A 15,328-nucleotide genomic window follows, 5' to 3' on the forward strand; every position below is an offset into this window, starting at 1 on the left:
TTTATTTTTATGACTGAAGGCCAGTATCACTGATACCAATTAATACTGATTTCCCTATAAAAATGTTTCCCCCTAATATTTAACCAATGACTATAGCCATTCAACTTTACGTTATAATTAAGAGCTATCAATTTTAGCATTTATTAGACTTTAAAAAAAACTTCTAATTTAAGTGAACTTAAAACAATATTCACATAAACCCATTATAATAAATGTCATATTTATCTACCTGTGCCCCTCAGCAGAAATACACAGAAATTGAATCAAGTTATCAAACACTAAATTCTAAACTAAATACAGATGAATCCTTAAAACTATGAGTCATTGATTTCCTCTTTTCTTTTATTCTTGATGAACAGACATCACAGCAGCTGGTTATTAGGTTGTTTTGGCTTCTATTTCTTTAAGAGCTGCCGCTACCAAACATGACGCGGATCTGACACGCATCGTATTTTCTCTCAACTCTACCTGTTCTGACCCATTTCAGGTTGGACCCATTTCAGTCTCTTCTAATGAGCTGACGAGTTGAATCGAATGTGTTAGATGAGGGAGACAGTGCTGGGATGCTCCAGGACAGTTTGAAAACCATTTCAGAGACATGTTCTTAATGTAACTCATATATAAGATATTAGATGCATGCACAGTCTTATGGCAGCTTTAATTGCCTTTTTGGTAACTTCATGACTTAACTGATCACGACATTGCACGTAGTTTCTTTCGCGATTTGATATGAAATGATACAGGCTATGCGCGCGCTGGCACCTTTGTGCGTGTATTGAGAGCACGCGCTGCGAGCACAGTACAGTTTCCACGCTTGTTTGACTCGTGCCTGATGCTGAAGTGAAGTTGAAGCGTGCGTCTGAAACGTCTCCTGTTTGATGTGCTCGTAAAGACGTTCTGCGACTGAATAAATGCACTTCTTGTCAAGAAAAATGAGACAGAATTAGCAGTTATGAGTGGGGTGGCCAACCCTAGGCCCCGCCCCTGCGTTAAAGTGCTAATTTTGACAGCACTAATACACACACACATACACACAAACACAAATTTACATTTAGTCATTTAGCAGACGCTTTTGTCCAAAGCAATTTACAAATGAGGACAATGGAAGCAATCAAAATCAACAAAAGAGCAATGATATGCAAGTGCTATGGCAAGTCTCAGTTAGCCTACTGCCTACGCAGTACACGTATATATATATATATATATAAAAAAAGAAAACGGATATAATAGAAAAAGAATAGAGCAAGCTAGTGTTAGAGGCCTTTTTAGCTTTTTGTTAATATTATAATAAATAAAAAGAAAACAGATAGAATACAAAAAAAAAACTCAAGCTAGTGTTAGGTTTTTTTTTTTTTTTTTAATAAAGAAAACAAGCACTTAGTAAATGTATAGAGTGCAAGTCTAAAACGGGCAATTTTATATATATTAGTAATATATAGTGGTTTGTGATGTCTTGGGTTATGTTTGTGATTGTGTTGTAGGATCCAGGCTCTGCTCCAGTGGGTGTACGACTCGTCCCGGGTTGCTTCCCTGAAACAGAGTTCTCCATCGAGCTATATGGGTCCAAGTGCTCCGCCCTCACGGGAATATGGGTTGCTCATGCCGTCCCCATCACATCTGCACTGCGTGGCTTCTGTCTTATGGCACAGTTATGAGCTGCCAGTGGACTACGACTTGCCCGGTCTGCTCAACAGAGAGCTTTTCGAGTGAGTATGCAAGCACACAATCTTTTTACAGTCTTGCAATGCAAAAAGTTCAAGCAAGAGTTTTGGATGAGTGCGTGTTTATGCCCAAAGTGCATTTTGGCTGAGAGTACATATGCTGCTTTTTCTCTCCCGCACTCTTCTATATTTCATTCTCTCTTCAGGTATGAATACTTAATGCGTACCGAGTAGAACAAAGTGAAACAACCTTCGCTGTGTACTTGGAGCAAATAAAACAGCAGCAGCCTTTTCCATGAACAATTTGGTGCATTAGTAAATCATGAGGCTATTTTTAGGCAATCTGAACTATTAATTCAAGAGCTTCTTGTCTTTTTCTCTGTCTCATGTAGGTTGTTGTACAACTGGTCGATGTCTTTGCCCTCTAACATGGTTTTAAAGAAGGCTGTGGACAGCTTGCTTTGTTCCATGTGCCATATCCACCCTAGTTACTTTTCTCTGCTCATGTCCTGGATGGGTATCGTGGCTCCCCCTGCTGCCCAGACAAATGCACAGCGGCGTATGGCCATGACGGACGATGGCAAGAAGCAGCATGATTTAAACAGTGCCGCCTCCCTCACAGATGACTCCAAACATGCTCGGACACCGGTAACTGTGCCCATCTCGCTCTCAGAAAGCCAGTTGGTGACCCTGGCAGCTGCGTCCCAGTCTCCCGGTGCCATCCAGCAGCTGTTGGACTCTGGTCTGCCTTCCTTGCTTGTTCGCAGCTTAGCCGACCTTTGCTGCAACCTGTTGATCAGTGCAGACCTTCCCTTGCCTGCTGGATTCTCCGCACAGGCAGAGAGACGCTCATACTCGCACAACCAACCCTCGTCATCCTCAGCAAACAGACAGCCACTGTCTCCTGAGCTGGCAGCGCCCGTTTTGCGGTTTCTAACGGAAGTAGGAAACAGTCACACCATGAAGGACTGGTTGGGTGGGCCAGAAGTGAACCCACTCTGGACGGCACTGTTGTTTCTCCTGTGCCACTCTAGTGCCAGTGGGGCTGCTAATGCCAGTGCAAACAGTGGCAGCAGTATTTCTGGGCACGGTGCATCATCCAGCACCTCACATGCCAGCACCGCACCTCACACCTCAGGGGCGTCTTACTCACTGGCATCAACGAGCCACAGCAGTGGACTCACCACCCAGCAGAGGACAGCCATTGAAAATGCCACAGTGGCTTTCTTCCTGCAATGCATCTCCTGCCATCCAAACAACCAGAGACTCATGGCACAGGTGTGTTTGGGGTGCTTTTTTTGAGTCTCATTTGATCTTTTTCATAAACAGTGAAGTAAATCTAAAAGTGTGTGTGTGTGTATGTATATATGTGTATATCCAAAAAGTTAAAATATGATGATTTCAAGATTAGCATCAAGAAATATATATTCACATTATATGTATTGAATAATAGTATAGTTTCTAGATTATTAATTATATAGTTAGGTCAAATTTATTTGTATATTTTCATGTCGTCTTAGAGCAGCTTTACAGAAAGTCATACTGTTATGTCTATAATTCCTTAGTGCATTATCATAAAGCAAGTTATAGGGCTGGGTGATATGGCGAAATATAACAATGATACAAGTGATATGTTTTTTTCTTTGTTTGTAAAGGTTTTGTGTGAGCTGTTCCAGTCAGCTCCTCAGCGAGGGAACGTTCCGGTCTCAGGGAACATTTCTGGATTTATACGTCGGCTCTTCCTACAACTCATGCTCGAAGACGAGAAAGTTACTGTCTTCCTTCAGTCTCCCTGTCCGGTAGGTGGTCACTCACACACACACATATATATATATATATATACACACAAAATCTTACAGCATATGCTTTGAAAACCTATCTAAAGCTGAAACATTGCTGTTCTAAGCTGATATTTTATTTTATATAGAAGTTGTTTTGCTTGGTTAGTCTGTTAAATGATTTATTACTGTTGCTGTAAATCTCAGAAAAGCCTCTTCACTTACAAGGAAAATTACCCTGACCTTTACATCATCTCGGAGGGATTTAAACCTCCACTGCCTCTGGACTGCAGTTCTTTTCAAGGCAGATTGTGCTAGGACACCACTAGGGGGAAGATTTATCCTCAAATCCTTGTCAATCATGCAGGAGTCCACTCACACTGGTGCATATTAGGAGTACCTGTACGCAGTTGTTTAGCTGGGGAAAATAGTTAGTTTAGCAGAAAATAACAAGTTGTTTGAGAAAATCATTTTGCCGTTCTGTCCGGTGTTGCTAGTGGCGCAGCAATTACACATTTCACCTTTTAATATAATTAAATGTTGGAGGACATAACCAGCTCACCCCTTGTATGACATGTAGAGTTATGCCTCTCCTCTGACTGCCAAACCGGAACGAAGCCAAATCGTAAAGACGTAAGACGTCTTTTTTTAGCTGGAGAGTCATTCAGCAGGTCGTTCCTCCAGTAAATTACGGCGAGACTGTGTGCGTTTCAGGTCAGATTAATCATCGGGCTTTCACAGACAGTCCCGACAGAGGAGCTCTTAAAAGTTAATGTTTACACATTAGATCAGGCCAGAGCGGCGTACGATCCGGGGCGTCCTCTCCAAGGCAGGAACGTCATTTTTCCCGTTTCTATGTACCTTTAAGTCCCACCTTCAAGGGAAATTAAGTTTTCTGGATCGCCCATGTAGATAGTGGATACTCTACCTGGTGCAAAACTCCGCATTTGAACAGTCAATAGCAAATACTTAAACTATTAACAAAACATACTTGCAGTCGCTGATTCAGAAGCGCCAGATTGTCATAGCAAAGTAAGAATTGACCCATTTGGTTTTTTTAGAAATGGCCTTTGCACAGCCAGGCTTGTACTCTCCTAGGTTCACGAAACTGTCGTCCATAAAATGCATTGCACAAATTCAAACATCTGGGTTGTGCTTTTCTGTTGTAAGTAATCTTAATGATTCCTAACTGCATCTACTTTCGGAAGGCCAGATAAAGTGCTTTTGCGCTCGCACAGAAACACACAGCATCTCCCTGACATGGCTGCATCAACACTACTGAAACCATGCCGCCTTTGCTCGCGTGAACATTTGGGCGGCATTATGCAAATATTTCCACATTGTGACGTAGACATGTGGGGGCGTGTTTTAATGAGGCGTTTTAGCCTGGTCTGTGTCAGGCTTATCTTTTAGATAGAATAAATCCTTTTGTGGGAGACTTTGAGCTTTGTAACCTTGCAGATCTTATACATGCACAAACAGCTACATAACACACTAAAGAAAAGGAAAAATAGAAATCGCATCATATGACCCCTTTAAAAATACAGATTGTTCACAATGAAGCGAAATGGAGAGCTTGGTATGCGGATGTGACATAAATTGCAATATTTTTTTAAATGATAACATGAGTGATTGATAGCTTGAACTGGAAATGAAATGAAGAAATCAATGCAAACATTATTCTATAGGTGCATTTTCATGAGAAATTGAAGATCCAACATATTAAGATTGTCTGTTTTTGTGTTTCTCTCTTTCTATGCTTTAGCTCTATAAAGGGCGCATTAATGCCACCAGTCACGTGATCCAGCACCCCATGTACGGAGCAGGGCACAAGTTTCGCAAACTGCATCTGCCCATCTCAACCACACTGTCTGAAGTATTGGACCGCGTCTCAGGTATGAGGACATTGTATTACACTACCGTTCTAGAGTTTGCGATCAGTAAGATCCGATTTTTCTTTTAAAGAAATTAATATTTTTATTCAGTGAAGAGGCATTAAGTTAATCAAAATTACAGTAAAGACATTTATTGTAAGATTCCTTTTTCAAATAATGCTGTTCATCAAAGAATCCTGGGGGGGAAAAAGTATCATGGTTTTCGACGTTGATGAGGATAATAATAAATGTTTCTTGAGCACTAAATCAGCACCATATACTGTTTTTACTGTATTTTTAATCAAATAAATGCAATCCAAATGAATCAAATATATTTAACAATCTTTCTTACAATCTTTTGAATAGTGTTTTGTTGGCAAGAAAAACATTAGAAAAATAAATCTTATTGCTTTTTTTTTTCTATTTTTTTTTTTTTTTTTTTTTAAGTTAGCGAAATACTATTTCATCTGCTAAATTTGTACAATTGTATGAGGATAATAATAAATGTTTCTTGAGCACTAAATCAGCACCATATACTGTTTTTACTGTATTTTTAATCAAATAAATGCAATCCAAATGAATCAAATATATTTAACAATCTTTCTTACAATCTTTTGAATAGTGTTTTGTTGGCAAGAAAAACATTAGAAAAATAAATCTTATTGCTCTTTTTTTTTTTTTTTTTTTTTTTTTTTTTAAGTTAGCGAAATACTATTTCATCTGCTAAATTTGTACAATTGTACAAATTTCACTGATATTGGTTTCAAAATTGTGTTTTTGTGCCACTCTACAAAGCTGTCTACAAAATCAGACTCGTTCATACTTTGTATAGTTGCATCTTCACCCTCTAGCCACCAATTTAGCCAAAATACTAGTAATAGCATATCCAGCAGTCTCGTTTTACATCCTTTACATCGTTTTAGATCCTGCTTTTGCCACATTTTCAGACTTTCAAGGTCTGATGCACAAAGCATGTAGGTCTGGATCTGCCGTGTGGCATGGCCATCAGCATGTATTTGTGATGAATGGCTTGTCTCCAGAGACCTTGAGCATGGCAGATATAGTCTTCGTTTTCTCAGAAGATGGCGAGAGTCACAGTATATATATGTAAGATATCCTGTCTCGGAGCCGTTCTCATGCTCACATCACTTGCACTGATGGAAGACCCTCACAGGAAGCGTAGCATGTTGTTACCGTTATGAATTGGTGTGTCTTCTCAGCGATATTACATCTTTACCATTAATAATTCAGGTGATCAGTTAAGCTGACATGTACATCGATGCATATGTCTCTAAAGGGAAATGTATTTTTAGAGCTGCAGGCCGATTGAAGAATGCACACACACACACTCTGTGAAATAACATTTAAAGATCTTGCATTTTTTTAGACACGCCCAGCATCACGGCCAAACTGATCAATGAACAGAAAGAGGACAAAGAGAAGAAAAACCATGAGGAAAAAGAAAAGATGAAGGCCGATAATGGTTTTCAAGACAACTACAGTGTTGTTGTTGCCTCAGGTACTGTTTAACCCCGTTTTGACACATTCCCTTGGAGTTAACAACTGAGACAAACTAACACTGAGATCATAGACCTTTGATTTAGTTTACACATGTTGCATCTCCTATTCATGCTTTGTTTCAGGTCTGAAGTCTCAGTCGAAGAGGGCCTTGTCCACTCCTCCCCGTCCCCCATCCCGACGAGGGCGAGTCCTCAGTGACAAGCTGGCAGCTTCCTCAGGAGTCGATCCATCTGCCAAAACCATCAGCGTGCCTGTCTTCCACCTCTGTCACAAACTACTGCCGGGTACAAACACACACTCTTGTTCTGTCACGCGCTCACATTCTGTTCGCTCCTCTCGCCCACTCTGTACTCTTTGTGTTCCCCCTCATCTCCCACCCTTCGCTCTTCCATACAAATTAGGATGAGAGTAGAGGTCACCTCAGTGCCTGTCCCTGTCTGCCTGCCACTTCACCTCACTGCATTTATTCAGAGATGCAGAGAGTCTGATGAATGTCAATTTCAAAGCTTCATTCTGTCCCTCTGATCTCTCGTTGTCTCATTCTGTCCCGTATAAAAAGCCTTTCAGTACTTCAAAGGTGAAGTGTTTAATTGCTGCTTTACTAGTGTCACCAAATGGAATCTCACTTGCTTGCCATTTGGTTGAAAAAATGGTACACATTCTGATTCAAAGAAGTGATTTATTAATCAGTTGAAAATGTTTTGCTAAACTCTGGTTGAAATCTCTTTCTCTCCAGGTCAGCCATTGCCGCCGGAGATGACCTTAGCTCAGCTGCTAACACTGCTGTATGAGCGTAAACTTCCTCAGGGATACCGCTCCATTGATCTGATGGTCAAACTGGGGTCAAAGGTCATCTCAGACCCCGGCCTCTCCAAAACCGATTCCTTCAAAAGACTCCGTACCGAGAAAGGTATGCAGACCTCTGAAGCATAGACACTTAAACGAAAATTAGAAATGTTTCCTTGGCAAATAACTGAAATATGTAAACTGATGTACTAAAATTACATAATATAATAATATATAAATAACACTGGTCATGAAATGATAAAACCAATTCAGTTAGATTTGATTCTGTTTTTAATTTAATTTGATTCGACTACGACTCATTTGGGTATGTTACAGATACAATGTCAGTTTTTCTTGCCAATGAAAGAATTTCACTCTGGTATTGCTGTAAATTTGTACAGGGCTGACTTATTCCAACCAGTAACTGAAGAACTATTAGTTTAAAGATAAGAATCATTCCTTTGGGAATCGGACTACACTGGTTGCACTGTACTTTTATTGATTCACTAAAAAGAACCTGCTCAAAAAAAAAAAAAAAAAAAATTCACACAATGTTTTGGACTCACTAAAAAGAACCTGCTTGTAGGAATCATTCTTTTTGGAATCAGACTACATTGCTCACACAGGGCTCTAGACTAACTTTTTGCACTGGTGCGCCACAAAAGTTAGGTGCACCCAAATTTTCGACCGCATCTCATTTAACACCGCAGTTTTACAAGTTCCCTTTTCTTTTCTTTTTTAAATCGCTGTCCATATAGGCAATATTGACTTGGAAATGATTAACTAACAATCTGGTCAACATATAAAGTTCTTTATTTGAAGCACAATTCTACAAGAAAGGTAACTTACTGAAAAAGTGTTGGTGCTTAAAGTGCTTCACTGAGCTGAAATTTAAACTTAAAGCATCTCAAGATAAATGAAATAAGTTTTCAGCGTTTCAATTCGAAATGTATTAGAACCAGTCATAAATGCACTATTGCCGGCCATGCTATTCCCACACTCTTTACAGTAAATGCAGTGCATTATATTATTGCCGTTTTGCTGTATCTTAGCCAGGGAAACTGGTCAAGCCACTCTCTTCGAAATGTATACACTTTCCCCCTTTTAATGGGCTCTGGCTCAGACTCGATCGTATGCGTCTCATTATCTAATGCCGTCTCCGGACCAGGGCTTGACATAACCTGGGAGGTTGATGGCTCAGTGTCAGAGCATTGGTTATGATTTTCGGACAGATCAGGCCTTAACTTAACATTCTTAACGAAAAAGTTGTCAATCATTCTTTTCATCTTCTCTCATCATCCGCGGCTACATCCACTCTGTTTATCTGATGGGCCTAGGCTACTCACCTCTCTCTGTCTGACTGCAGCACACGCATTTTCAAACGTACACACACGTACAGGAATATCTGGACCACGGCCAATCAGAGGGGGGGTCCGCCCTTCACTATCTCTGGTTGGTTTAGACAACGATATGGGCCTAATGTGTGTCTGCTGTTGAACCACAGGGAGACTTTCAGAGTCGCAGAGATTTATTTATTTTTTTCCTTGAACGGCTGGTCGCACCGGTGCGACCTCAGATTTTTTTTAGTCGCACCATTGAGAAATTAGGTCGCACGTGCGACCAAATTGGTCGCACTCTAGAGCCCTGTCACACTGTGTTTTTGATTCACTAAAAAGAGTGCTTCTGCAGTTTTAACTTCCCTCTCCTACATATCCCATTTTCTGCCAGCCTTGGGGAAAAATATCCTGATTGGCTTTGTGTGTTTGTGCTTGCGTATGCGTGTGCTCACATGTTTCCCCCCTAGTGTCCTGCACCGTCAGATGTCAAATGATTTTGCTTTGCTCTGTCAATGATGTGTTCATGCTTTCTGAGGGATTTTAAAAAAGCCGCCCCCGTCCTGACAATGACAGCTGCCTCCCCGCCAGATTGCCAATATTCTTGATTGATTCTGCCCTGTTGGAATGAGCGAATGTTCATACACGCATATATACAGAGTTCCTGTTAAAGCTGATGTCAGCTCAGGTGAATCTGCTAACACAGACAGAGTTCTGGGTGTCACCTGTGATGGGAAAGTGTCCTGCCAGTGTCCTAATCAGGCACGACAAAACATCAAGAGATGAATCTGACAACAACTTGTTAATCTGAGTCTTTTTCTTAATCCGCAATGACAAGTGTGCAATTGGCAGTAAGCTTCCACTGTTATTGTTACATTAGCTGTTACCCTTTTAAAATTCTTGTTTTTAAAATGTTTTTTTTTTTTTTAAATACTGTTTGCATTTCTACAGCTGCATATACATGCAATTAAAAACAATATGATTTAAATTAGCAGGCCGGAAAATATATATAAAATGCATATGCATATATAATGTGTGTGTGTGATAATTTGTTAATTATATATATTTAAATATAATTCAATAATTTTTTCTGGTTGCAACAATCATATCTGATATAGAGAGAGTGTAGCGGTATTTTGCTTTCATTGAGTACAAAAAGTGATTTAACAAGAAAAGTTGCCATGTTGTGTCTTGTCGAGACAGGGTGTTATACGGGACTGAACTCTGAGCTCTCAAACTGTTGAATTTTCATCTGGAGGTGAAGATTTGGCACTATTTGTTTACTTCGCTCCACTGGCTTTTCCGAGCACACAGCATTCGTTTGTTTGTTTGGCTCAGTAAGGAGTCTTGGAGCAGCCTGCGTTTGATGGCACCCGTAGAGTCTGGCATCAGAAGTTTTCAGTTTAGTGATGGTGCCTGGGGGACTCACCCCACCCTCCGGCTAATTGGCCGTCTTAGCTGAGTCAAATCACTGTTGGCATACCCAACTCTGCTTCTTTCCACACACTTTCATCTCTCACCCCTGCATCGAGGAGCTGAAAGGATGCTCACCGGCCCAGGGATAATTCTCTTCTCTCTGCCTGAGTCCGTCCCTCTCTGTGGAGGAAGTGTATGGAAGACACTCCAACCACAGGCGGTGTTCTTAACCATTGCCGCTTGTTACTGTGACATGCCATCAACCAGTTGGCAATGAGTTTGTTCCTGGACACAGACTCCAGACTTGCAAAGTAGGTTTTCTGAGACTTGCTGGTCTGTTACAAAACTAAGATCAAATACGCCCTACTGACTTCCCTATAGCAATTGTGGTGTTAGAGTATTTCACAGCTGCTTTGTTCATCTCTCCAGCAAGAGTTTTTGGCTTCGAGTTTTACATTCATCTGCTGTTTTCCTTGCACTGATCTCAACATCAAAAAGACAAAGATCTCTGATTCCGAACCAACTGAAATAACAGAAAAAAAGACTTGTATTGTCCCCAGAGCTTAAATCCACAAGTAGTCTGTAAATACTTGTTCTTTCTTTGGCCTTCACAGAGACCGGACTGAGCAGACTAACATACTCTCTAGGAAGCTGAATCTCTAAATGAATTCTCTGGAAAGCACCACCTCTGCTAAAACAAAAATTAAATTTGAAATTTATTTGTCTTTTTTTCCCAGGCCTGTAAAAGTCATAGAAAGTAATACATTTTACTGTTGCGAATGTCCTTTTTTTTTTTTTTTATTTTTTTTTTTTTTAGGTTCATAGGCTAGAAATTGCTCTTCAGTAAACTGAAACTTGCTCAGAAGTCAGTGATGACTGGTTTGTGAGTGAATTATTCTTTTGATTTAATGCTTTTTAGTGAATCCATTAAACCATTTCATTGCTTTATTAGTGAATCTGTCTGAATTGAAGCAATATGAAAAATTGGAAAGGTCATGGAAAAATCTTATTGCTTATTTATATTTAAACTATTAATTGAACTGTATAGAATTATATAATTTTTACAATTTTTTTTTTTTTTTTTTTTGAAGGAAGACTCTTATCCTCACCAAGGCTGCAGTTATTTAATCAAAATTACAGTAAAGCAGTGATGTTGTGAAATATTACAATTTAAGAGAACTGTTTTGTATTTTAATAAATTAAAAAGTATATATATTCCTGTGATGGCAAAGTTTAATTTTCTGCAGCCATTACTCCAGTCTTCAGTGTCACATGATCCTTCATAAATTATTTTAATATGCTGATTTAGTGCCCAAGAATAGTTTATTTCTTAAAAAAGTTAAATAACTCGAAGCTATTAAAGGATAATGTAGTTTTTTTTATGTTTACTAAGAATGCTAACAGGAGCTTTTAACAGGAGCATTGAACCCTTTTTGTTTTCTTGTCAGCTATATTTGGGTCTCTGTAAAGAAATTTAATTGTCTTAAATTGAGACATTATGTCAGCTGTAAACTCTTTAAAGCAGGTTTGCGTTTGAGTGCGGATTCATTTCTATTCTGAGTGTACACAAACATATAACAGCCAATATTTCCTGCGACTTTCTCTTCATTCTCTCGCATCGATCCTCAATCTCAGTAAAGAAAAAACCTGATTTACAGGAATAATCTGATTTATGAGAACAGATATGAGCTCTTGTGCAGTACTGCTCGGTTGAACATCATGGTTTATGATGTGAACAATTGAGACCACTTTATTTACAGCTAGACATTTTAAGATTTTATTGATGACAGATTGAATGATGCGTTTCCTTTCTGCTCTTTTCCTGTAGATCACTGTGAGATGCTAAGCGGCTGTCCGGACGATGAACCAATGACCCCAGGTGATGAAGGTTTGGATGCTGCAGTCGATGACACCCTCCTAGAGACCAGCCCTATCCAGTCCCCCTTGCAGGTTTTCGCAGGTATGGGCGGCTTGGCGCTCATCGCAGAGAGACTTCCCATGCTGTACCCCGACGTTATCCAGCAGGTCAGTATATCTGCAAGCTTGCTCTCTTTACAAAATCAAATTCTACCGCATAGGTAATTTTTTGTAGTTTCACTCCATTTCTGCTTCATAAGCCCTTACGCGCTCGCCCGGTGACCGTGAACTCGGGTTAGTCAGCATTTCTGTTCATTTGCGTGCCCTCTGAGTCTGTCCGTCCGGATCGTTCTGTACAGGTCAGTGCTCCAGTGGTGCCGTCCGCTACACAGGAGAAGCCAAAGGACAGCGATCAGTTTGAGTGGGTCACCATCGAGCAGTCTGGAGAGCTTGTTTACGAGGCACCCGAGACCATCGCGGCTGAGCCTCCGCCCATCAAATCCTCCGTTCAGACCATGTCACCCATCCCTGCCCATTCACTGGCAGCGTTTGGCCTGTTTCTGCGGCTGCCGGGATATGCTGAGGTTCTGCTGAAGGAGAGGAAACATGCGCAGTGTCTGCTCAGATTGGTGCTGGGCGTCACAGATGATGGAGAAGGAAGTAAGTGCCACTTACGTGCAAGCACTACTTCTGACTTTGTTTACAATTTAGCAATCAATTTTGTTTATATAAATGGAATCTGTTTTTTTTTTTTGGGCAATATGTGCCCATTTCATATTCACTGTTTGTTGTTCACGTATCCATTAGCCCTGTGTGTATTGTGTTTTTGAGAGAGAGATTATTGATTGAAACAGAGCAGACTGATGTGGAACGGTGCTTTTAGATTCCCTCATCAGCAACCCCTGCATATCTGTGTCCACCATCAACCGCTTAAGTCACTCTCTCAGAGACCTTTCAGACTCCTCTCTCATATTAAACAGGCTATTACTAAAGGACAAAGTATCAGTGTGTATGATGCATATGTGACCCTGGACCACAAAACCAGTCATAAGTGTCAATTTTTTTAAATTAAGATTTATACATCACATGAAAGCTGAATACATGAGCTTAAAATTGATGTATGGTTTATGATTGGACAGTATTTGGCTGAGATACAACTATTTGAAAATCTGGAATCTGAGGGTGCAAAAAAACTCAAAATATTGAGAAAATCACCTTTTAAAGTTGTCCAAATTAATTTCTTAGCAATGCATATTACTAATCAAAAATTAAGCTTTGATATATTTACAGTAGGAAATTTCCAAAATATCTTCATGGAACATGATCTTTACTTAATGTCCTAATGATTTTTGGCATAAAAGAACAATCAATAATTTTGACCCATTCAATGTATTTTTGGCTATTGCTACAAATATACCCCAGTGACTTAAGACTGGTTTTGTGGTCCAGGATCACATATTTCATCACCAGAAAAGTATGCACGCCATCTGATTTTTGTAACTTTGTACGCACAGGTTGCTCATGTGCATTGACTTGGTTTTTCACTAATCAGTTGTTTCACAGTAGAACACGCAACTAAAGAGATGGAACAACAATATCAGAGACTGTAGCAACAAAAGACGCCCGCATTGACAAGCGCTTGTGTGAGAGGGTTATGCGATTAAAAGACTACAAAGTTGTTTTTATCAGTCATAACTTCTGCGCAGACACTGGACAAAGAATACGTTTCTAGAGTGCATGTGTTGACTGGCTGCATTCGCGTACACCTCAGATGAACTATACTTTGAAAGGCTACACGTACGACTGCGTGTGCAGTATACAGTATACACAAAAAAAAAGTATACATGGGTCTTTGTAGTTTTGTTCAGAAGTTTGGGGTATATGTTTTTAAAATGTTTTTAAGAGAAGTCCCTTATGATCATGAAAGGCTGCATTTATTTGATCAAAAAAATACTGTAAAATTCGGTAATATTTGTGTAATTTACAATAACTGTTTTCTATTTCAATATATTTTAAAATGTAATTTATTCCTATGATAGCAAAGCTGAATTTTCAGCAGCCATTACTCTATTCTTCCGTGTCACATGATCCTTCAGAAGTCATTCTAGTATGCTTATTTGATGCTCAAGAAACATTTTACTTTACTTATAATTTTATTCAGTACTGAAAAGTATTAATGTGAATTGACAATTTCACATAATATGTGTTTGCTAGTAGTCATGCTTAACAACACGTTAACATGATGGAATCTACCATTTCTTGAGCATTTCAGATGAAGAAACACTTTTGGTGTGTTGCTTGTGAGTGACCATTAACTACTGTGCTAACCACGAAGAGCATTTCATTGTCAATTATGAGTGTCTGTTTCACAAGTTGTCTAAATTGGACAAGTGAAGCGGCTCAAACAGAGCTACTGCATATATGCAGATCTGATCCATTACTCTATCCATCATAAACCTTATCATAACCACCTAGTTCACACAAACCTTCAGCTGAGAATCAAAGTTCTCTAATGGTTGTTATACATAAATACCCTACAGGCGGATACACAATTCTGCGTTTGCCCTACAGGAAGCATTGATTGGGTTACTGCGTGGTTGCTTCATCGATTGGTTTAATTGAGCCTGGATTGGCTGCCCACTGTGTATTTCTGTCAGTCTAGACTGTTGATTGGCCTTCTGATTACTTGATGTATTGGTAGACTGGTTAAGTTTGTTATTGAGTGCTGGAGAAAATGATATTTTAATTGTTTAAAGCAGGTTTTTCTCATCTAAAGACTTCTTCACATTCTCTCCATCTATCTTTCTTCCTCAAGGTCACATCCTGCAGTCTCCCTCTGCTAACGTTCTGCCCACGTTGCCCTTCCACGTGCTCCGGTCTTTGTTCAGCTCGACTCCCCTTACCACGGATGACGGGCTCCTGTTGAGGCGTATGGCTCTTGAGATTGGTGCAATCCACCTCATTCTGGCCTGCCTATCTGCCCTCAGCCATCACGCTCCCAGAGTGCCCAGCGGCAGTGCCAACTCCAGTGAGGTCAGTGTTAACCAACACACCGATTATGTGCCATTTGGTCCGCAACATTCATCTTTCTTGTGACAACC

General features: G+C 39.9%; 1 protein-coding gene across 1 annotated transcript in view; it reads left to right on the top strand.

Annotated features, from left to right (window-relative positions):
• The window catches only part of birc6 (baculoviral IAP repeat containing 6), a 110,636-nt gene that overhangs the window by 55,307 nt on the left and 40,001 nt on the right, over nucleotides 1-15,328 (top strand). The window contains 10 exon segments of the mRNA XM_058750046.1: nucleotides 1,482-1,706; nucleotides 2,054-2,939; nucleotides 3,317-3,460; nucleotides 5,205-5,334; nucleotides 6,701-6,832; nucleotides 6,957-7,118; nucleotides 7,571-7,744; nucleotides 12,199-12,395; nucleotides 12,587-12,887; nucleotides 15,043-15,260. Coding sequence (XP_058606029.1) covers nucleotides 1,482-1,706; nucleotides 2,054-2,939; nucleotides 3,317-3,460; nucleotides 5,205-5,334; nucleotides 6,701-6,832; nucleotides 6,957-7,118; nucleotides 7,571-7,744; nucleotides 12,199-12,395; nucleotides 12,587-12,887; nucleotides 15,043-15,260 — 2,569 coding nt within the window.

Source organism: Onychostoma macrolepis, chromosome 17 (assembly GCF_012432095.1).
Source record: "Onychostoma macrolepis isolate SWU-2019 chromosome 17, ASM1243209v1, whole genome shotgun sequence".
Lineage (NCBI taxonomy): Eukaryota > Metazoa > Chordata > Actinopteri > Cypriniformes > Cyprinidae > Onychostoma > Onychostoma macrolepis.